The sequence below is a fragment of the Furipterus horrens genome, unplaced genomic scaffold (assembly GCF_987537825.1).
Source record: "Furipterus horrens unplaced genomic scaffold, mFurHor1.1.pri manual_scaffold_2, whole genome shotgun sequence".
NCBI lineage: Eukaryota > Metazoa > Chordata > Mammalia > Chiroptera > Furipteridae > Furipterus > Furipterus horrens.
Genome location: NW_028327172.1, coordinates 140,564,807 through 140,589,739, shown reverse-complemented (window position 1 = coordinate 140,589,739; position 24,933 = coordinate 140,564,807). Strand labels below are relative to the sequence as shown.

Here is a 24,933-nt window from a genome sequence, read left to right as displayed (position 1 = left end):
AGAGAGATATCTGAGCCGCGACGGCAGCACTAAAATATGCTTTACAAAAATCTTCCAGTAGGATACTGGCCTCACTTATGACTTCATCAAATGCAAACTGGCAGAGGGATGGGCTTAAAAGAATGCGAGGCTATTTCAATTTTTATATTACTGTACACTGGCATATGAATTTGTTTCTAACAGAGCTACCCAATCACTCTCGTCTGGGTTTTACAAGCTACAACTGTATTGAGAAGCAAAGAGCCTCAAGGACAGGCTTGGGTGTGTCCTTTTTGAAAATCCAGGACACTCCTGGGAAGGACGAAAGCGGGATAATTTGCCAGAGGTCATAGACCAAAGTAGGGAAAAGGTCATTTTCTCTGAATCAGATTTCTAGTGTCTAGCACCTTGTGTCTTCTTTCCTTCCATTATTATTTTAATATGATGTCACTTAAAGACAAAAATAAAAATAAAAAGGTAAGCTTGAGATAAATAGGAGAGGAACAATTAAAATAAAAATGGACACTATACCTTCAAAGGTTATGAGCACAGACCCCCTCATATTCTATTTTTATATTACAATATGATATTACCTATAATAACTATTATTATATCTGGTATTTCCATGGTTCAGGTTAAGTGTGGGCAGTAAATGGATGATGATTTTTAACAAATTTCAATTTGTTTGAAGTCCTTTCTATATATATACTTTCTGTGGGGTTGAGTTTCTTGAGGCCTCTGAGAATGTATGACATTCATTCATCTCCTGGATGTGACAGCTTTAGGACTACTGAGATTTTGTGATCTTGTGACTTTTTGGTACCTAGATGGGTCGTTGGGCTCTCATTTGTCTCAGGAGACAACTGAAGTGGCGTGGGGGAAGGGCCGTGTTGAGGTGACCCTGAGAGCAGAAGCTCCCGCAATGAGTTGCACTGGGAAGTTGTAGTCATGTCTCTGGAATTTCCTTCAGTGTCTCAGAATGGCCTGGGTCAAGGGGCGATCGTGAGGTGCTGCTGTAAGACATCCGGATTCTTCCGACGTTCCCTGCCTCAGGGCCGTGCTGAGGGAGGGCATGCTGGAAGACCTACATCTCTGTGTGTGGTCCTTGCCTAGCATGCTTTGGAAGTGTGAATTTTATATTTGATGATACAATTTTAAAAGATAGGATTTCAGTTCTAACTGGTACAGCTCAGTTGGTTGGGAGTCATCCTGCAGAATGAAGGGTCAGTGGTTCGACCAGTCAGGACACAGGCCTGGGTTGTGAGTTAGGTCCCCAGTGCGAAAGGCAGCTGATCAATGTCTCTCTGGCACTGATGTTTCTCTTCCTTTCTTTCTCCCTCCCTTCCCCTCTCTCTAAAAATAAATATTTTTAAAAATAGGATTTCAGATTGTTTAGGGGAACATGGATAATTTTCCTAAATGAAGCATGTTTGGGAAATGTTAATTCTTCCTTTTTTATAACTTTACTTTGTCGTTAATATTTGTATGTTATTGTCTCATAAAGATATTGTCTCTAAAATGAATATGAACCCCAGCTTGGTAACTTACTATGCCCAGGGACATAAACAAGCTGGCATGTGGTAACTGGGTGAAAAAGTGCTTTGGCAGGGCTGGGAACATTCCTCTCAGCATCTCTGCGCCCCTGCCCACCCCGTTCTCCCCCCACCCCCCTGTGTCTCAGTGATAACAATTTCAATACAAATTAACACTAGGAAATACAGTGATAACATGGGCTAATTGAATATTTTAGCTTTTGCCCTTATAAACCACATATTTTTTCAGGATCTGTTACCTGATCATTTACACAACTGCATTAGATTTCTATGAAAATGTTAAACAGTGGAACTAGAGTTATTTCTTCAGAGCACTTCCTCTACGTGTGTATACCATAGTGTATAAATTATTTGGCAGAGGGAAAGAAAAGAGAGAGAGAAGACATCCAGGAAGTGGCAGAAAGAAAGAGAGAGGTGATATATACAGAAAAAAAGTGATAATAAGAAGCATATACTTAATTTCAAATTTGAAAATATTCTTAAAGCGTATTTTCGCTTGCTGAGCTTTCCGTGTAAAGCAACCTGTAATCGCCGTTTGGGGGGTTGTCATTGCCAGTTAGTTGCTGTTTGTTCTTTAGCAGTGCCCTGAGTGGGTGGACTCTTCTGCCGCGGTTGGACAGTGATGCTGTCCACCATCAGGAGTAAACCCAGCTACTGTAGACGGATGCCCTCAGACGGACGTAGTTATCATTCCCCCTTTGAGAGCCTGTGTGAATGAACCTCTCTGATCACAACTGGCTTCCTATTAATTCTGCCTGCAGGGGTACAATGTGTCAGACTTTCAGTCTTCAGATTTCTGACTTATGTGACAATTGTAATTCTCATTTGTAACTTAATTAATTTGATTTAATATGTTAAAAACAACAGGCCATCTAAAATGAATTTGCTGAGAAAGAAGCTTCTCAGGCACCATTTCCTATGGCTGAGCTCAAACACTCTCATTCATTTTTCTAGATAGCTTCTTTATTACATTATTCTAACTGAACCCACACCCCCCCCAACAACATTTTGTGTAATATTTGAGTGAGGTGGGGAGAACCACCCTAGCACATCAACTATTTTATTTGTGCCTCCCAATTGCTGTTCATTTGCATGACAATTTTATTGGCTGACTTAGGGTTCACATATCATTTCACATTCTGCTATGCTCACTTCAGCTAGTATCATAAATTTATGTTTTGCATAGTCTGCGTGATTCACTGTATATCTTAACAGAAAAGTTGAATAAATGGGGTAGACACCTTACTTTCAAAACAGCACTTTTCTATACATTCTTTAGAATCACAGTGCACCTGGGAGGCCTCTGCTTGGTATAGAATTGTATTGTAGCAAGATGATTTACAGTTGGGGTGGTAGCCAGCTAGCTGACAGGAATGAGAAGCCTTGCTCTCTGAAAGGCTTTCCTGTGAGGGTGATGCAGTGCTCCAGTTGTGCCCGAGCAGCTGAAAAGGAAGACAAGGAAAGCAATATCACTTTCCAGCTGTTAGTATTCCAAAGGCAATTTCAGAATGCCTGGAAGCCAGACAAAGCTACAGATGTCCAGGCTTTCTCCGCACACACCCAGAATGGTAAATCTTTTCTGAACTGATAACAGGATACTCCCATTTTCCTCAGTATGACAAAATGAACGGGTCCTCCTTTTGAGGAAAAACTACAGCAGCGCTGTAAAAGAAAGTCATACTTTCAAACACACGATGATTCAAAGTTGAGTTTCTGTTTAGATTCATGCTTCTGGGCTGACTCTTTTCAGAAGCATTTTGCTTTCCAAAAGGGAGGCAGCGTATAAACTCCCAGTTCAAATAGGGAGCATGCTTATAAATTCCCCAGGACTTAGCTTTGAGGCTTTGTTGAAGAGAAGAGAGAACTTGTAACACTTCGGGTAGATATTAAAATCTCAATGTATGTTACTTCCTTAAAGTGCTGAGGAGAAGAGGAGATAATGTAATGAAAATTTTATATTTCAGATAACCTCAGAGGAAGCTTCTAGACACAGGTGTGAACTCAGTGTCACGTCACACTTGGCATGTTTTGAAATATTTTGAGAAAGTGATACACTACCTCTTATTACTGTGATTAAAACTTTATTTGATACAATAATATTTTTCAGATACCAATATTCCTTTGTTTTTATAGAATGTAGTAGAATGTGAATAAGGAACTCAAGAACATGTTTATATCGTTAACCTTTTACACTACATTGAAGCTCAAAACTTTGAGTTTTAAGGATGCAAAGGACAAGCAGAATTTCTCTCTTAAAATTCTCCCCTGTCCCCACCCATCAGTGAATTTTCTCCGATCTGAAATAAATGTTCTTAAAGGAATTTTAAAATAAAATGCTGGACAGTTGTAGTACTTCTCTTCCTAGAATGTTCACTTGATTAGAATTAGGTTCTTTCTATAATAAGAACTGAATTGCTATCTAAAATTTATTCAAGGTATCTGTGCCGTTGCTGTCAACTGCCCTGCTGAAATGTGAACATTTTGGGTGTAGATTTTTGATGAAAGAAGTGTTTATACATTCTGGTATGATGTACATATTTCAGTCTAATTTAAAATTTTATTATCTTTCATTGAATTTGGATTAGCGGAATGATTAAAATGAAGCTGATGGATTTTATTTCCCTGGTGAAGTTATTTATTTACTTTGAAAGTTTTTTCTTTATTTAAATTGAGATATAATTGACATAACATTGTATTTGTTTCATGTGTACAATATAATGATTTGATATTTGTATAGCTTGTGAATTGATAACCACGATCAGTCTAGTTAACATCCATCACCACATATAGTTACAAATTGTTTTTCTTATTACGAAATCTCTTGAGATCTAATCTCTTAGCAGCTTTCAAATATGCAATAGAGTATTATTAACTATAGTCACCATTCTGTACATTTCATTCCCAGGACTTATTTACTTTATAACTGGAAGTCTCTACCTGTTGACAACCTTTACCCATTTCCCCTACCTCTCCAACCTCACTTTTGGGCACCTACCAATCTATTCTCTGTATGTGAATGTTTTTTTCAGACTTCACATATAGCTGAGATCATATGGCATTTGTCTATCACTGTCTGACTTACTCCCCTGAGCATAATGCCCTCAGGGTCCATCCATGTTGTCCCAAATGCAGGACTTTTTTTTCATGGCTGAATAATATTCCATTTTCTATGTGCACCACATTTTCTTTATCCATTCATCCATCCATTGCTTACATATCTTGACTATTGTAAATAATGCTACAATGAATATAGGTGTGCATAGATCTTTTTGAATTAGTGTTTTTATCTTCTTCAGACAAATACCCACATATGGAATTGTTGGATCATATGGTAGTTTTTTGTTTGTTTTTTAATTTTTTGAGGAACTTCCATACTGTTTTCTACAGGGGCTGCACCAATTTACAATCCCACCATCAGGGAACAAGGGTTCCCTTTTCTCTATACCTTACCAGCACTGGTTATTTCTTGTCTTTTTTGATAACAGCCATTCTGAAAGTGTGAGGTAGTATCTCATTGGGGTTTTCATTTGTATTTCCCTGATGGTTAGTGATGTTGAGCATCTTTCCATGTAGCTGTGGGCCATCTGTATGTCCTCACTGGAAAAATGTCTCTTCAAAGTCTCTGCCTATTTTTTAATTGGATTGGTTCTTTTCTTTTTTCTCTGCTATTGAATTGTATGGTTTTTTCCCCTATATTTTGGATATTAACATTTTATCAGGTGTGTGATTTGCAAATATTTTGTCTCATCTGGTGGATTTCCTTTTCATTTTGCTGATGGTTTCCTTTGCTGGGCAGAAGTTTTTAGTTTGATGTAGTCCCACTTGTTTATTTTTTGAAGCTAATGAATTTTTAGATTAAGTCATTCGGCTCTGGAGACTACTATTTGCAACGTTGATGGATTCTAGTGGAATTTGAGCCTGTTTGGTGGCTAAGACAATCAACACTTGAAGTTAAGACTTCAGAGAGTGAATCAAGACTGCATAGACCCATCTCAAGTCCACAGCTGCCTGCCTTGGCTTAGATGTGCAACATAGAAGCCTTTGGACTGAAGCTTTCCCTCAATTTTTACTCTATTTCAACCTCTGTTAGAGTGCTTATGAGTATGTGAAACTTTCCTTGATGACTTTTCTCAGAGCTGCGGACTGCTGAGTCATGATAACTCAGATTCAAGAGACTGTTTGCTCTGGCCCTGTCCGAGCATCCCCTCACTAGGGAAATCTGACTTGATGGAAGGATGATGGGTTGGCTTGTTTTGAGGAAGGACTCTGAGAATCTTCTCATGGGAGTGCGTCACAGCTTTGGACATGCTGAGGGTTTGAATAGGAAGAGAAGAGGCCATGTTTTTTGTGATTCATGGAGAAAGTGCTGGGGAGAAAGCACCCGACCTTGATGGCCATGCAAATTGGTGAGGCCAGGATCTGCCCCATCTGTCCTTCCTTTTGATCTTCATGAAGCGGAGGGTAGCTGGGGAGAAAGAAAGTGGCTTCAGTGCAGGCTACAGAATCACATAAAAATTCAAGGGCTAGAAGGAACCTTATGTGGCTTCTGATCCAGAGAATGGGTTTGGAGCCAGCTAATATTAGTTGTCATTATTACATTTTCAGGAATTTTGCATGCCAATTGTAAAATACAGCCAATATTAAAATTATGTAAACATAGCATTAAGTAAGTTATATTAAAAACAAAGGTAATAAATACTCAAAATCAGTCACTTCCTAATTATTTTTCTGTGCTTTACTATCATCTGCAGTCTTGAGGTTACTTGATTCTGTTGCATCTATTGGAAATGCTGTCCATGTTGTCATGACAGTAGCTTGAAATGAGACATGATGGAGATATTTGGAGCACAGCAAGACAATGATTGGTCAGAGTGGTGGCCACCTGACATCTCTGAGAAGCCTTGTTCTTCAGGGGGTTTCCAGTAGGGTGATACCAGGACTCCAGCAAATGCTACAAATTGAGGCTTTTCTTTCTTTCTTTCTTTCTTTTTTTCATTCAGAAATAGCTACTAACTATTCACCAGTACACACTGGGCCCAGCCCACTTATTTTTGTATGTGAGCCTGGGGCATGGAGATGAACAGAGGCTTGTCCAATGTGCTGCAGCCAGTAACTTGTGGGAGCAAGACTGACTTGGGTCTCCTGGTGCCTGTCTGGGGGCTCTTTCTCTTACATTGCACAGAGGTGCTAGTTGTGAAAGGCACAGGGTTAGGGGGTCAGGCTTAGCTGTGAGTGCTTATCTCCAGGGTTCCTCTGTCATACAGGTGAAAGCACTATGGGACTAGGGTCATAAACAAGGAGTGGGAGGAGTAGCTCAGAAATCAAATGCAGTGGCCAGAGGGCGGTCATCTGCTCCCTGGTGATCAGTAAAGAGGGAAAAGTTCAGAGATGGCAGAGGCCAGATACTGAACTCTGTCCCTAATGCGTGGTGATAGTTATTGAATGGAAGAATGACTCAAGAATGAATAACTTTTATTACCACCTGATACTGTGTTATGCTTGTATTTGGTGTATTTGCTCTTTTATGTTACATCTCCCCCATAAGAATATAAGCTCCACGAGGGCAGGGACCTTGTATCCTGTGCTGCTGTACACCCATCTCCCAGGACAGTGCATGGCACACAGCAAGTGCTCATAAATGTTTTTGGAGGAATGAGCCCATCCTGCTGCTTATTGACATTGTACAGCACCCAATCCCATAGGAAGTTTCTCCCACAGGCACATTACTGGCGGAGTCCAGCACCAGGGACCCTGTAACATTTGTCAGGCTGCTAGACCCTCAGTGACCCTCATTTCTCTTTATTCTCAGATGACGGAGGGCCGTCGATGTCAAGTACATCTTCTCGATGACAGGAAGCTGGAACTCCTAGTACAGGTAAATGACTTTGGGCCAACTTTCTAAGTTTCTTCTGTGACTGATGTGATTCACACTTTGATTCAGCTGAGGGGTAGGCAAGAATGTAAACAGTTTCCCAGTCTAAATTTGTTAAAATCAATGGGAGAAGAGTAGGACACACCCTGGTATTTTTGTGTGTGATTGCTATTTTTGTTCATTTTGTTCCTTTGCACACCACGCCTAAGGCATTCAAAGTCAGATGTACATCTAACCTATTGTTGCACTTCCCTAGAAAAGGAAATTCCACAGCTGCCATTAGCTGTTCTTTATGCTTGGAAGAAGTTAATCATACTATCACCTAAATAACTCTTGCTGCAGCTAAAACTGGGTTAGTTGTCTAGAAAACAGTTCATTATTTTCAAGGTATGCTTTCATAGATGTGAAGAAAGAGAAGCAATCTCTTGGCTCTGTCTCCCCTCTTAAGAGCTGTTAACCCCTCACCCCATCTCTGTTGAACATCTGGAGAAACGGACACAGAGGAAATCGATTAATTTATCTCCAAATTAAGAACACATCCGTGTCAGAGAAGTCCACGAAGTAATTAGAATCATAGACCCTGGTCTTGTTCAGCCTACTCTTGAAAATAAACAAACAAACATTGTTTTATCCAGAGCTAAAAGAGTGATGAAGTTTCCAAACTTGATTTAAAGAACTTAATTCCAAATCTGTTGCTCAACTCCAATGTTTTTAACTATATTTACGTGATATTCTCAAATGTCTATGAAATTCTTAGGGCAGTGCTCCTTATCCGTTACATTTTGCCATGAAGTAGCAATAGTTGGTCAGTTGGTTACAATGACACCCACACGCTCATTCACTTGGGGGAACCCTGCTGTTCAGTGAGGAGGGTCACAGGTAAATACCCACATCTTGTATTCCCTTGTACATGGCGCTTGGATTTCAGAACGTTACAATTGCTCATTTAAAAAGTAAATACTTTTAATAGAATTTAAATTATAAAGGTATTATAAATGCAATATGGGACACAGAGAAAATAGGAACTAGCTCATAATCACAGTGTACTAATTCAACTAATTCAACTACTATTCTCATTTCAGCATGTCTCATATTTATATTTATATTCTTCATATTTATATTTCTTATAGGGTTGTGATCATAATGTATGTACAATGCTATATATTTTATTTTTCCACTTACCATCTACTTTTACTAGCATTTTCCAAGTTATTATAAATTATCATCTTTGTTAATGGCTACATAAATTCCAGAAATGGGTATACCATTATTAGCTAATCAATCATTCATCCATTTGGGTACATTTAAAGTTTTTGTTGTTGTTTTATAATTTTTTCACTATGACAAAGATGCTGTGATTGATTTATCCATCCATGTGTTGCGTTCTCACACATTTTTGGATTATGTCCTTATTAGGCTAGATTGCAAGGTCTATAGTCTTATGAAGAGTCAGACTTGTAGTCTGGATTGGGGTGTGAGGTACTAGAGGGGAACTGTAAAGTGAGCAAGATCTCTTCAATTAGCAGGATCAGAAACTAACACAGCATTTGGAGCTTTAAGTTGTTCGATCAGTGTGAGCCGTCCACAGGTGAGTGGTCTGCTGTGTCTTAAGTGCTTTTGTTATATCAAGGCTTGGAGGCTTAGACAGCAGCCACCCTCTGAAACGGGAAATGAGGCCTCAAGTGACAGTGAAGTTACTATCTCTTGGCCAGCCTGCCCTGGGAGAGAGAGTATGATTGGAGGCATCTGAAATGGACTCGAGTCACAGAAGAGATGTTTTATTCTGAATGGTGCACAGTTTTGGAAAGGTCATCCTCAGTCTTTCACAATCAAGGAAATGCTGAATTAGGCCAACCAAGAGTTCATATTCTTCCCATTCCTTTTTAGAACATGTTTCATTTTGTTATATTCCCTCTTCCTAGAACGCTCTTCTCCACCCCCCACCCCCTCATCCCTCTACCTGGCTGGTTTCTGTTAAGCTTTCAGGACACTGCTTAGAAGACCCATTTCCCCCCATGGCTTTCCTTGGCTCTGCCCTCTGCCCCTCCTTAGCTGGGTCTTAGCTGTGCCCCCATTCCCATGGATTCCCTCTTACAGCACTGTCACAACTCATTGTCACACTCACTGTCATTGCCTGTTTACTTGCATTTCCCAGAGCCACCAACAAACTGAGGGCTGGGTCTGTCTCTTGATCTCTGTATCTCAAGTCCCGACCCAATGCCTGGCACATACGTCACTAAAGAAATGCTTGTTGAGTGAAAGAATGATTAAATCCCAAGGTTTCTGGTGTTACTTCCCCAAAGAACTTCTTGCCATAAAACCATTGCTTGGCGGGGGATTTACTCAGTTTCGAGCAAGTAAATAAATAAATAAGGAACAATTCCAAACTCCTCTCTGCAAAACTTTGGGAAATAAAGTTAAAACTATTTGACAAAAGTCAACTTAAATATATGACCTTTCTTCCTACTCTACAAAGTTTTGTTGTCCAGGAATATGTGGGGTTTTTTTTTGACAATAATTTCTAAAGGCAATCCCTATTCTCCGGCTGTCAGACCCATCTCAGGGTTTTTAATAGTGTAAAACATTTTGACTTCATACCCTTCTTTTTGGTATTTTAAATTCACAAAGTGATAAGGTTCGATATTGCTAAGGGTTTTTGTTGTTGTTAAACAATTTTAGAATATTGGTAACAAGCCTTAGATGAAGCAGTGGCTCTCAGTGTTTCCCGGTTTACCTGACAAGTGTATAAGACGGAGAGGCGGGTTTGGGGTTCCAGGTTTCCAGGAATGTTTATTTCCCACAGAGAAGCACGTGGGTTTACACAAGGCACTGACTGACAAAGGGTTCCTAAGTAGCAGCAGAGGTAGGAGACCTAGTTTTTCCATCACTAACTATGAGCGTCGTCGTCGGCAGCCGTCCGTCTCGAGAGACGATGGTGTAGCTTCTTAAGAGTCTATTTGCACCGCCGAGAATGGCTGTGCAGTCCAACTCGGGAGTGACACGGTATCTGTCTCCTCCCGTGTTGAACTATGAGGGTAAGAGATACACAAAGGCTATACCTCAGAGTTTCAGAAGCAGGGAAAGACTGAGCTAACAGAATTAACAACGAACAAGTGCTTCCCACCAGGAGAATGCCGGTAGCCAGTCAACCCCAGAGATAATTTTCTGTGGTGGCGCAGACCTGGCCACAGTGATGGCACACTTCCTTTCTCTAGGTTACAGAGCAAAACGGCCATAATCCCCTATTGTAATGCTTTTTCTAAAGACCTTTGAGATTTGTGAGTGGAATTTGTGCTTCCAAATCCCTGATTACCCTGTGGAAATCCTACATTATCCATAAGGGGAAAAGGGTGAAGGTCAAGAGTGCACAGAGTAGAATTTCATATCGAAAAGCTCATCTATAAATCCACAGGCAGGTCCCTGACACCCAGGACATTACCATGTGGCTCTTTAAATCCTTCAGTTCCACTTAACAACAGCTGGAGTGATGATGTGAGCATTCAGTAACAAATCAGTCTAGGTCATTGATCCAAACCTCAGATAATGTCTTTTGCTTTGTCATACAGAATTGTTTCATACAATTAGAGATGTACTCGAAAAGCCTGTGTCAAAATGAGAGCGGCCACGTCATGTCTGTCTCTCCGTCAGCATCTTCCTGAGGCTTCCATGACCAGACCAGAGGGTGCCATGAATGTTTTATACTGAGCTTTTCAAGTCTTATTTTCATATGCTGACTCATTTAAAAAGACTCTTTTTCTTTTTCTGATCTGAACGCTTATTTAGGGGAGTATTTTGAAAGCAAAGAAAAGGAAATGTGCTTTAATTTGAGTAAAAGTTGTTAAATAAGACCAAGAAGAATTTCCTGACAGTGAAGGTCAAACGATAGGAGCCATTAATAGGGAAGGTTCCAGGTTCTTTTTTTTTTTTTTTTGGTTTTCTTAAAAGTCAAATGGATTTCCCCTAGTTTGGAATGGCTGAAGTGTGGCTCTCCCTTATTAGGTTCTTATGAGGCTGTGGTACCATATGATCTCCTGTCCCACAGGAAGACAGGCCAGGGCCAGGAAAATAGATATGGCCTTCTGCGCCCAGGGACACTTTGTCAGATTTTATGTCTTCAGAGTCCTCTCTATCCCCTAACTCTGCCACAATGAACTACACTTTTTAATTAAATTTAGTTTTTAATTACAGTTGACATACACTATTATATTAGTTTCAAGTGTACAACATAGTGATTAGACATTTATATACCTGATAAAGTGATCATCCTGCTAAGTCTAGTGCCTATGTGACACAATACATAGTTTTTACAGTATTATTGACTCTAGTCACGATGCTGGGCTTTACATCCCTGTATCTATTTTTAAAACTGGCAATTTGTACTTCTTAATCTCTTTCACCTTTTTTTTGTTTGTTTGTTTATCTCCCAGACCCCTCTAATCTGGTGACCATCAGTTTCTGTTGTCTCTATCTACAAGCTTGTTTGTTTATTTTGTTTTTAGATTCCACATATAAATGAAATCATACAGTAGTTGTCCTTCTCTGTTGCATTTACTTTGCTCAGCACAATATCCTCTAGGTCCATCTGTGTTGTCACAAATGACAAGATTTCATTCTTTTTTATGGCCGAGTAATAAGTCCACTGGATATATGTAGCACATCTTCTTTATCCATTTGTCTTATCAATGGACACTTAAATTGCTTCATGTCTCGGCTATTGTACACAAAAGAGTGCATGTGCCTTTTTGAATTAGTTGAACCCCACTTCTTGTTTTGTTTAGGAAGCTGCCCAGGGAAATGCAGCAATATTCTAGGATTATAGAGTCTCACTCCTCTGACCCCCTCTCTCAATGGCCATGGGCAGCACAATTATAACCATCTGCTTCTGCTAAAATAGGGGAACCAAGAGTCCTGTGATCCTGATAAACTTCAGCTAGTCTGTGTTTTTCAAGAAAATTAAAGATAGCAATGGGATTTTTGTTGTACATGACAAGGTGTCCCTAATCTTGAGAAAGCCAGTGAGACAGAAACATCAGGAAAGATTTAAAGCTGCTGTGTGGTGTGGCTGGAGCACTTGACCTGTGGCCAGTCCAAGCTGGATGTGCTGTCAGTGTGAAATATGCACCAGAGTGTGAAGACTGCGTATGAAAAAAAAAGTTATTTCTTTTACTGATTTTTATGTTGAAATGGTACTTTGAGTATATTAGGTTAAAATATATATAATTAAAATTAATCTCAACTATTTCTTTTCCTTTGTTTAATATGGGTACTAAAAATTTTTTAATTTCATAGTGGGCTCAGATTTGTGGCTCCTGTTATTTTTCTGTTGGGAAGCTACGTCTAGAATAGAGAGATCATTTCAACGAGAGAAACAGTTATCAACATAACAATTGCTTATGGTCACCCAGATGTAATACTGGGTGTCTTCCACAGTAAGGACTACATTTTTCAGTTCTTTATAAAGTTTCTAGGAAGCTGATCTTATTTAATCATCACATTATCTGTATAAATAGCAGGTGCTATCTCAGATAAGGAAACCAATGGTAGAGGATACATTACTTGCTCAAGGCCACATAGTAGGGCACACAGCTTAAACAACAGGTCTTGTATGGTTGTATCCTAGTCTCCTTCCGCTGCACCATAGAAAAGTATCTACAGTAAGAACCCAAGATATGATGTGGTTCACTTGTAATGTGGCTGCTGTGTTGGCGCCTGACAGCAGCATTGTAAGTGACTGGAGTTAAAGACTTCGAACGTTACCTCACTTAAGAACTGAAGATGGGCTCACCCAGGTCATTCTCTTTCTTTACAGTCAGTTTCCAATCATGTGACACGTGATTATGAAGGACTTTCACATCATGTCTATAAGCCTGAGGGTATCAGGTGTGGAAGAAGATTAAATAAGTAGATTAAATCAGTGTTGCCTCCGCAGACAATGATGCTAGTAAGTTAATGTGCGCTCTGAGTAAAGCAGCGTTAAAGGCAAAGTAAATATCCTGGCCTAGAATAGGCTACAGAAAACACTGCATATGACTTTTTTTAAAAATCTGGAACCCTAATCATGCTACAGAGCATTAATGAACAGACCCAGGATCTTTCTTTGTGTGCACACACCCACTCTCACACCCCATCCTCAGCTATTTGCAGGGTTTATAATGTTCTTCTGTAAAAATACAGGGGATTTATTGGATATCAATCCAAGTAAAGCAGGAATTCCCCCCAAAGCACATGTTGCCAAGACAAAAAAATACAGGGTGGATTCTCTATCTTCTTACTGAGAAGGGCAGCTCAGTTTGCTTGCTGGCCCATCCGCCGACGCATGAGCCAGGTCTGCCATCTGCTCCTGTCTGGTCTGAATTCACCAGGAGGTCCAGTGTCAGCCAGGGCTGGGAAACCGTGTGCAGCAGCTGGGCACAGACCAAGGACCTCGGTGCTGCAAACCTTCTGTCCGGGACCTCCCAGGCCACCAGCCACCCCATAAAATAGGAGCCAAACGCTGTGAGGCCACACTGCTTTGGGCTGACCTCAGACTTCACCATGATTGCCATCATCATTTATTAGACTTCTTGCTGCAAAGCTGGGCACTGCACCAATGAGCCAAACAGATGTCTTTCAAGTCCCTGGAGATGGCAGACCATATTTACATTTTAAAGGTATATGGTGAAGCAAATGGGTGTTAAGGTATAGATTAGGGACAGATAACACAATGGCAGTCCTACAGGTAATCAAAAGTTTGTTCAGTGCTTTGGAGGAATCAGAAATAGTCCATGAAGTATACCCTTGGGTGAAGTAAGCAGCTAAGGAGTTTTGCCCCTTGGCGAGCTGGGAGGGACCTGCACATGTCCTTTCTCCAGCGAGGGCCTTGATGGAAAAGATGGTGCGCTCTGTGCTAGGTGGGAACAAAAGAGAATCCCAGCCTCCCTGTGGAGCTGTGATGGAGAAAAGAGTATGAGGATACAGCAGATTGACGCAGTCATCCAGGGAACCCCCAACACACACACACACACACACACACAAAAAAAAAAAAAAAATGCAGCTCTGGACCAGACAGCTCAGCCTGGCAGAGGCTCAGAAGAGGAGACCATCTCTCTGGACTGTCTGGTCCAATCTCTGGTTGCTTAGCAACAACCCCATCTTTGCTCCCCTCCCCCACCTTACCCTCCTTTCTCTCCCCCACTCCACTGCCATGTCTGTGCCCCATTCTCCCTGCTGCTAATTTTAACCAGTTTTAAAATGTGTTCCTTGGAACCATTTAAAATGGCCAATATTTAGCCGACCTTTTCCTACTGAAAGAACAGTTTCCTTTGATTCCAATTGAATATGAAGGGAGAGAAAGGAAAGGGAAGGGAAGATAGCACATCTTCTTCCTTTCCAGGAATGACCCTCCAGAAAAGTGGATTTTATGTTTTTGCTTTTGGTTTTGTTGCTGCTTAGATATATTTTTCTTTGATCCCTTTACAAAATCATTTCCACATATTCTCTTAAAGCAGCCCAATGGGAGTGTTTGCAGATAAGGAACCTCAGGTGACGCCTGTAAACTGTGGGCTCCTAATTTTTGTCTCCTGCTCAAGAGGGATAAGAGGGGGGATTAAAATGAATTTTAACATACAATGCAGTTCATCAAAATGTGAATAATTATGCTTACAGGGGAAGTGCACATGTGCGCACAGGCCCACGCCCCTAAGGAGAGGGTGGAGACGAGGAGAAAGCTGCGCATCTGGAAGGGATGGTGTCCCAGGAATCTGGGAGTTAATCTGGGGGTTTCTGTTTTTTATCCATAACTCAGAGATTGATTTTTGTCACATTGCTCAATTCAAGCACTTGCTCATTTGGTAAATCTCTATTGTTTGTCTGCCACTGTGCTCTGCAGATCTAAGTGTAGCACCCTTGGGGACAAGAGGTCATGTTGAGAAGTGAGAAATGATTATTCACGCTTCTTTGTACGACTTTTACAGATCAGGGGTGGGTGGGGTTTTTTTTTGTTTGTTTGTTTGTTTGTTTGTTTTTGTTCCTCCAATGATCTCCTGTGGCTGAGACCCCCCCCTTCTCCATGCAGCTGAACCAACTGCACCCTGTCCTTCCTTGTAAGGAGGGGGTGTGGGAGGGATTGAGGGGTGGGGATCTGTTGATCTGGCAACTTTAGCTGCTGCTTGTCCCACTTCTGGGAAAAAAGGAAAAGAGCGAGGGAGGGAGGCAGGGAGGCCCTCCCAGAAAAGGAAGGAGTACCAGATGTGGAGGAGAAAGGAATCAAAAGGTCTGAGGAGATCTTAGCTGCTCTACATTTTTCCCTGATTCTTTCGCCCCTGTCGCCTTCCCCATAGCCCTCACGTGCCCAGCACCAAACTAACAATTTAGCTGTTACAGCAACTGAGAAGATTTCCAGATTTGGCCAACCCCGAGTCCCACATCTCGACTGCCCTGTTGGGTGACTACCAAGGTGGTAGCTCATGTAACACATACCCAGCCGAAACCTGTTAGTCCCCACTCCTCCTCAGATCTAGGGCATCTTTTTCTTGTACGTGCTCTGAAGGTGAGTCCACCATTCTCCTAGGCGACCCAGCTTAAGAACCTAGACTCCTATTTTGGTTTATTTCTCAAGTCTATCTCTGCCTTGACGTCTTGCCAGTTTTTTCCTCTTAAGGAAAAGACCTTCTCGACTCCCGCCATTGCCTTGTGTAGACGTTTACCACCCAGGCTTCATGTTATCAGCACGCTTATTGTCTCTGCTCTGTTTGCTTGGAGGTACTGTAACTGCCTCCTCACTGACCTCAATAATGCCGCACTCTGGACATCCCAGTCTGTCCTGCACAACACAAGTGGTTTCTCTTCCTTAACTACTGCTTTATGGCATGTCTCTGTGCAGAGTCTTTAGTAGTTTCATACTGTTTGAATTCCTCTGTTGGACTACCACATCCCTCCATAATGTGACCCTGTCCTTCTTATAAGAGCAGAATATTAAAGAGGTGAAGAAGGTAGTTTTGCTCCTAACTGCCTTCTCTGTGGATGTGCCCCATGGGGTCATAGCTGGGGCCTGAACTTTATTATAATTATAATAGTAATGGCAGAAGCAGCCCTGTGACCCTCCTCTTGTCTTTTAGACCTCTGGTTCTCAGACTTCTTTTACTTGCAGAATCCTTTGTCCAGGATCACATAAAGGAGGAGGCTGAAGCCCACTAGCTTGTCCCACACCACTAACAGGGGTTCACCTGAGAGGCCCCAGCAGACCTCCCAGGGTGCGGAAATTGCTATTCTAGGTAGAAACCAGATGATAGATAAGGACATATCCATATCCTTTACTTTATGCAAACAAACACATTCCTGAACAGTTAAATGTAAATCGAGTTTTAATTATATAAGCCATGTTTTAAATGCTTTGGGAAATTTTATAGCTTGGTGATTAATTATCACATTAGTGAATGGAGCACTTCTTTCTGTACCAGACTGTTCTAAGGGCCTCCTATGTGCTAAATCATCAGCTGGTAGTCAACTCCACAACTCTGTGAGGTCAGTGACTGTTATTGTCCCCATTTTTCAAATGAGGAAATTTAGACACAGAGGAGTAAGTAACTTATTCAGAGTTGTACAGCTGGTAAATTGTGGAGACTTGATTGAAAATCCAGCTGTCTGGCTCCAGAGTAAGAGCAGCTTGTAACCAGTGTGCTAAGAGCACCAGCTCTGGGGCCAGACAGCCTGGCTTCAGAACCTGGCTGAAATGCAAAACTAGCCAAGGTCGCCAAGCTCCCTGCTCCAGCACTTAGTAGCTCCGTGACCTTGGCCAATTACACCACCTTTTCAAGCTTCAGTTTCTTTATCTGTAACCTTGGAGTGATAACTGCCTCCAGCCTTTCTGGTGTAATTTTATCTGTAAATTGATACAGGTACCTGCTTTATAGAGTTGTGATTAGGATTCAATGAATTAAGACATGTGAAGTGCTCAGAAGACTTCCTGGCACCTGATGGGTACTCGAGTACCTGGAATCAGATACCCAGGGTGGATCACTTAGTAGCTACGGTAACCTGGGCAAGCCATGCGCCTTTGCTACAGATCTATAAAATGGAAATGACTACCTCGGCCTTCTGGGGAAATGCTACACAATTTGTTGTCATATTCCTAGTAATTTGTTTTTATTATGACTGTGCAAGGCTTTATGGAGTAGTTTTCGAGTTCAGTGTAAGTTCACTTGACAAGTGATGGTTGACTGTCCATCAAAAATTTCTTAGCTGTCAAATCTTCCAGGCCTCCCAATACATCATCCCCTCATCTTTTCATGGACTGCTAATCCTTCCAGAGTCATATACAATTCATATGACAAGGTCATACAAAGACAGGCAGGATATAATGCAGAGTACTAATAACCATCCAGATAAGTGAACTTGGTTTTGACCTCCAGTTATGTCAAAACATGCTAATCACTTGTCATTCTTGGGGATGAAATAGAAAAAAAAGTGTTGGTTTTAGCTCAGAATTTTATAAGTAATCCTGTTTGTGATGCTTTACATTAAAATGATCATGAAGCACAAATGGATCATGTTGGCTGTGACAAAGGGGAGGGTAAAATCTGAGGATAAACACTATCCCTTATAAATAAGTCAGTGATTGGTTCCCCAGCCCATTAGTCACAAACGCAAGTACTCATAGGTTCACATGTTAGCTTGTTTCCCATTCAGGTCTGTCGCATTTACAGAGGTTGTGGAGTGCTAGCCAAGTCTTGTAGCACAGAGTGGGATGGACATTCTGGGGCATCCAGGTGTGTTTTGTATGACTCTGCAAGGCTCAGAAGAACACCTGCCTAACCAGGACTGCTGAATCTCAGCAGTCTGGTGATTCCTGGGAGCACCTCATGGCTCTGAAAATGCCTAGCTGCCAGTTCAAAACTGGTCAACTTTTTTTTTTCTTTAAAGGGAAAAAGACTTTAAAATCTCATGCAGAGCCCTCTGAGGGTGGCAATAGGTCAGTACAGTGATGCTTACATTTTAAATTGTTGATAGATCTTAAGAGACATTTATTAGATTCAAGTGAGTCATCTCTCAGTGTTATAAAAATCCTTTTTTTTTTTTTTTGCCTTTCTTACCCTTGTAATAGTGTCAGTGACTTATAAAATAACAAAGCTTAAGTAGACTCATATAAAGGTATGTTTGAATTGTAATAATCCTTCAAATTACCTTAGTTCTCCATTTCATTTTATCACATATCTGTAACAGAGCCAGGTGCATGAATGCCTTCTCATCCACCTTTCAGAGATTAAGAAAATGATATTGTAAATTTGGTTTCAGGCCATTGCAATAGAATGAATATTGAAGTAAAGCAAGTCCCATGCATTGTTTCATTCCCCAGTGCATATATAAATTATGTTTACACTATACTGTCATCTATTAAGTATACAGTAGTGTTATGTCTAAAAGAAACAATGTACATACCTTAATTAAAAAATACTTTTTTGGTGCCAGTAGACTGGGTTGTATCAAACCTTCCATCTGTAAAAATGCAATTAAGCAAAGTGCAATAAAACGAGGTATGCCTGTATAAACTAATGATACTGTGATAGCAAAATGCCTTCCATATTAGTAGTTGATTCAGTAAGACACACGCACACACACACACACACTGCATAAATCTTAGGGGGTAGCACTGCCATGTAACCCTTAGTTCAACAACAGTGTTCTCACCAAAGTGTGTTTATAAGCCTGAAAAAAATAATACACTTTCCATTCATCGTCACTTTGAACACAGCAACATTAAATGCAGTTAGTTCTAGGGAAGGTCTGTGGGCTCCTGGATCACGTCCTTAGCACCTGCACAGTAGACTGGTTACCTGCTGGCTGCAGGGGACCCCCAGCAGCTCATCTTTCGACAACAACATTCAAAAAGAGGAAAGGCAGTTTCTCCTCGTTAATCCTATTATCATGGAGAAAGAATCTTCCCATCCCTCACTTCCCTGCTCCACGCCAGACCAGACTTGGTTCATATTCCCCTATCTGAACCAGGCACTTACAATAACTGCCTTACAGGATTGTGATGAGAATTAGAGATAATGATAATATGGAAAATACTCTTGTTACTGAGGAACTTCCAAGGATTTAGAGTCTTCTTCCCAGAAACCAGGAACAAAAGCCAACCGAAGTCTTTATTATGCAATAATAGCTAATAATGCAGGGATTCAAAATCTTAAGGCTCGGCCTGAGATTGTCAAAACAAGACCAGAGTTAATATATGAAGTCATTACTGCCTCCAGCCATGAGCTTTGACATCAGACTACTTTTTAACTGCGTGACTCTGTCAGCTCTGGCTGTCATAATGAAATACCAGTGATTGGGAGGTTTTTTAAAGAACAGAAATTTACTTTCTCGCAGATCTAGGATCTAGAAGGCCAAAATCAAGATATAAGCAGGTTTTGTTTCTTGTGGTGTCTTCCTCCATGGTCCGCAGATGGCCACCTTCTCACCGTGTCCTCGCATGGCCTTTTCCTGTGCATGGACATCCCTGGTGTCTCTCCCTCTCCTTGTAAGCCCCCACCCTGTGATCTTAGTCACCCTCCATTACCTCTCCATTGGTCTTCAGCTTATGAATTTAGTGCAGGGGAGCACACAGTTCAGTCTACAACAATAATCTTGAGCAAATGACTGCTTTAAGCCTTAGAATCGAAATCTTTTTTTAAAAAAAGGTAGGTAAGTAGAAGAAAATAGAAGTAGATGAGGATCCTTTCCTTGAAGGGGAGTGCTGAGGCCAAACTGCAGGGTGTGTGTAGCGCTCCCACTGTTGAAGTCCTGAGGGCACACAGCGGCCTCCCAGCGGCCTCACACCATTCTTTTCACAGGGACAAGTGCTGCGTGGATGAAACTCAGGCTTCTCACCTGGGGAGTGGGGGTTTCCTGGGGCTGGTCTCAGATTGGGGTTTCACAGAGGGGTCAGAGCGGGGTCAGCAATGCCAACTCAGACCTAAATCATCGTTGTGGTGGGAGGGATGACTACTCCCTAGTCTCCACCATTATAAAACATGGGGACGGCCTGTAGGAGCCCCTGCCCTCTGGAGCCAGGAGACTGTATGCAGCGAGCTGTGATGGAGGCCCAGGCTTGGCGAGCATTGAACCACCGTGTTTGACGGGACTGTGCGGCAATCAGGAAAAGCACATGAGTCTGAATCTTAAGCTCTTGGTGTTCAATAAGGATAAAAGAGAAAGAAAAGAATGCTAGTCATGCCCAAAGTCAAATTAACTGGGACCTCAACAAAGAAAACCTTAGACTTTACATTTACAGACTTCCTGTTGGCTGAGTACCACCGTGGGGCGTCATTTTAAAAGTATTTTCTGCCCTGGCTGGTGTGGCTCAGTGGATTGAGCCTTGCCTGCAAACCAAAAGGTTGCCTGTTCGATTCCCAGTCAGGGCACATGCCTGGGTTGCAGGCCAGGTCCCCAGTTGGGGGTATGTGAGAGGCAACTACACACTGATGTTTCTCTCCCTCTCTTTCTCCCTTCCTTCCCCTCTTTCTAAAATTAAATAAATAAAATCTTTAAAAGTATTTTCTCGTAAGTTTCTTAGTCTTCTGTCCAGATGGATAACTAAACACATAGTGACCACCTCAGAATGTCTTTAGATATGGTGATTCTTCAAACCAAGCCCTCAAGTTATGTTAATCATTGTGTTTATCTTGATCATCATCACATACCTTTTATTCAATGTCATCATCATGGTTGGTATTTAGACTACAATGCCCCAGGAATTTACCATCTAAAGAATATAATGCCAATACAGTAAAAATGCAGGAAAAAAAATCCAGACAGGAAATAAGGCAACTAACCAAAGTGTAGTTGTGAGAGATGAGTCGATGAAGGTAGACTGTAAATGGTGTGATGGAAGCAGATTCTTCCCCATGGTGTTTGGAACAGGGAGAAGAAAAGTTATGCCCTGTATTTCATGGAAAGGGTGACTTCTGGTGGAGGTAAGCCCTTTTCCCCCCTCCATCTTCTTTAACGATGTTCACTGGGTGGGGTACCTTGGAGGCCTTAGACAGAAATGTGATGGCTCTGGTGTGGTCAGAACATGAAGCAGAAGGAAGAGTGTGAGGAAGTGAGCAGAAGATGCCCGGGAGTTCTGTGTAACTGCAGTCAGTGTATGGATCCATGGGACACCTTGCAGAACACGAGTAGAAGAGGGATTTGACAGGAAGAAAGCAGGGAATCACGCTGCCACCGCACTCACACATTGCTTATCAGTGAGTGCAGGGTTAGACTCCCAGACTCAGAGCACTGTGTGAACACACATACGATGCCAGCGTAGAGGTGAGAATGACTTTGAGGAATAATGTTGCCAAGAGGATAAAAAAATCAGAAGCTGCAGCCCATTCTGATCGACTATTGGAAAAAGCCCGATGGCTGAAAACGTGACCCTTGATCCTTTGTAACAGTCATATGTTCCTTAATGCTGACTTTCTGATTCATGGAAAGCTCTAAACAGTTTCATTAAACAGGTCAGGAATCTTGGCTGGAATTCTTGGCTTCTTCTTGCTGCAGTGATTCAGAACCCATTTGGGACCATGGAACCTGAGTATCAGGGCCCTTGACCTTTGCCAGGCCCAGCCCAGTGTGCTCAGTGACCATATTAAGGGAGAGAGAAGGGAGGCAGTTTGGTTGGTTTAACCTTGTATTTCTAATTTTGGATCATCCTCTCCAAGGGCCACCTTCTGAGGAAACCATTCCCTGAAATGTGCTCCATGGAATTTGAGACCCAGAAGGTTCTCCATGAGGGAAGGGTTCTGTGTTAAGTGAGTTTGTGAAATGTCTCACAGTACGTTCCCGTGAGATACGGGAACATTTGCAAGAAAGGCACCTGGTTAGTCTGTCTTCCCAGCCCTCCCTACCAAGAAAATCCTTCTCTCTGAGACCACAGACTCCTTTTGGGTGGTTCAGCTTATTAAGGTTCTGTGGGACCAGGGCTGCCTGTCATAACACTCTGGAAAATGCTACATCTGACTCCATGTCAAGACACATTTCCTGTGTGAGCGCCACCAGGAGCTAATGGGGTAGCTCTGAGCAAGCCACTTGGTCTTTCTGTGCCTCAATTTTCCCAACAAAAGATATTTATTTCTATAGAGGTGGTTCTTTTTCCTTCCCAAGAAAGCTACTAACATCAAGGAAATAATAAGAAATGTTTTGAGCTCTTTAGGAAGATGGTACCTCCAAAATGTTAGATGAATGTCATAGGAGTTCCTTCTAAGAAGGAACTAATTCTGTGCTAAGCTGCATAGTGCCAGGCCCATCAAGGGAACCTCAAGATATTTATCAAATGAATGAATAAAAATAATAATATACAAAGAGTATATAAATGTATATAAAAAGTATATAACAATATATAAAAATTATTAATATTAATTGTCAGGTACACTGCTGAATACACCAGTATGTTTTCTTTTTTTAATTGCAATAACATTTATTTTAAGGTTTAAATACTTTTTTACTTTTTTTTCTCTTTTATTTCCATTCCCATACCCTCCCTACCCCCCTTTGGCAACTATCAGCGTATTCTCTATATCTATGCGTCTGTTTCTTTTTTGTTTACCCATTTGTTTTTGTTTTTTTGTTTTTTGAGATTCCACATATTAAGTAAAATCATACAGTACTTGTCTTTCTCTGTCTGACTTTTTTTGACTTAGTGTAATACCCTCAAGGTTCATTTTATGTTTTCATTGGTTTTTCATTACAACTCTGGGAGAAACTGTTATCTCCATTCTACTATTGATGAATCTGAGTCACAGAGGGTTAAGTAAATTGCTAAAGGTTACACAGGTCCAGGAGTTAAGGAACTGGGCTTATACCCAAGTTTGCCTGATACCAGAGCTCTTAACCATCATGTTTGTTGCTATGCTGAATGAATGCATTTTTTAATACTCACCTGAGGAATGTTTATTAATTTTAGAGAGGAAAGGGGAGAGAGAAAGAGAGAAATATCAGTGTGAGAGAGAAATATCAATCGGTTGTCTCCCATATGTACACTGACTGGGGATTAAACCCACAACCTAGGTATGTGCCCTGACCAGGGATCAAACCTGTGACCTTTTGGTGTATGGGACAATGTTCCAACAAACTGAACCACCCAGCCACGGCTGAATGAATGCATTTTGAAAAGGAAAAGAAGTATATTTCTTTGTAGTCCATTCTAATGACTGCTATCTCAGGCCCTCCCTTGGCCACCTGACTCTTTGGTCTTAGAGAGATGATGCTGTCCTATTAGGCGCTCTGTGCACGTGTCCGTCACGGGGAATTATCTGATTGTCTGAGAGTCCTTTTACCGTAGTGGGACTAAGGGAAAAAGGCTGAAGAGAGAAGAACTTCAGAGGCAAGAGTGAGGTCTGTGGAGTCAAGAGAAGAAATGTTACCCTGTTGGCTAAAAAGCTCTATCTCAAATTCATTTAAATCACTCCCTCTTAACAGCCTTCCTGGAAGTATGTGGTATGTTAACATGGGCCTGCCTCTGTTCCCTGTTCACCTCCTACAGGCCCTGTTCCTTTTTCTATTGATGTTCTTTGTAACCCTACAGACTGTTCTCTGGACCAAAAATTTCAGCCACATCAATTTAGTCTTCTCTGTGCCCTGGGGGATGAAGTCAGTCTCTTCAAAAGTTTTCTTTCTAACGTCAGGCTTTCAAATTCTGGTAGCCTTTGATTATTCAAAAATTAATACTTGGGGAGCTAAAAGGAGCCTTGGGGGTATGGGGCTGATTCCTCCCTATTTGTCTTCCTCCTGGAAAACAGAACAGGGGATTGAGCTCGTGTCTTCAGGCAGAGTTGTATTTTAGGAAAGACTAAACCAATTTGTGTCCAGAGACTGGTTTCTTAAGAGAAGCAGCTGCCTCTGCTCCCTCAGGACTTGGTATTTTTCACACTGGCTTACACATCCTCAGGGAAGAGAACCTCTTCCTAATGTGTGTCTACTTCAGGCTTGACTTGTAAGTCTGCAAGCAGCTTCTGTGTGAGACTGGGGCTTCTGTCCGAAAAGTCGCATAGAACTGAGGGCCCGGGGCTCGGGGTAGATTTTTGTACTTCTCATTGTGGATACCTTTTACTGTCTGTATCATATGCTATCTTTTTTTTTTTTTTAACTATCTTTAACAGCTTTTGGGGGCATAATTGACATATATCTAACTGCACATATTTGAAGTGTACAATGAATCATTTTGACGTATGTATACAGCTGTGAAACCATCAAAAAGTCTAGCTAGTTCTGCAACCACAGCCAAGAAGTGTATCCCCCCTGAGCCCGTCTGAGGTCCCAGCCATTCAGTCTTCCTTTCTGATGAAGCTGTGTGGTCCCTGGATGGCTGGGGTGCTCATGGGCTCTCTGGAAACCACATTAGGAATTTTTAGGGGCTCTGTGAAGGAAAGGCAAGCGATTTTTACTTCACAGCTCTCCCCCCAGAATCTGGGGCCCAGGACTACATCCTAGCCTGGAAAAGCTGGTGGGGATGGGAGGGTGAGATGTGAGGGCCTCTGTGGGCTGGGTCCAGGGCAGAGTCAGCATGGGTGGAGGGTTTCACTTCCT

General features: G+C 41.6%; 1 protein-coding gene across 1 annotated transcript in view; it reads left to right on the top strand.

The window, feature by feature from the left end:
• Window positions 1–24,933, top strand: part of FRMD4A (FERM domain containing 4A) — a 212,186-nt gene that overhangs the window by 17,604 nt on the left and 169,649 nt on the right. Inside the window, exon 2 of the mRNA XM_090266546.1 lies at window positions 7,342–7,407. Within this exon, the coding sequence (XP_090122672.1) occupies window positions 7,342–7,407 (66 nt within the window). The remainder of the gene's footprint in view (window positions 1–7,341; window positions 7,408–24,933) is intronic.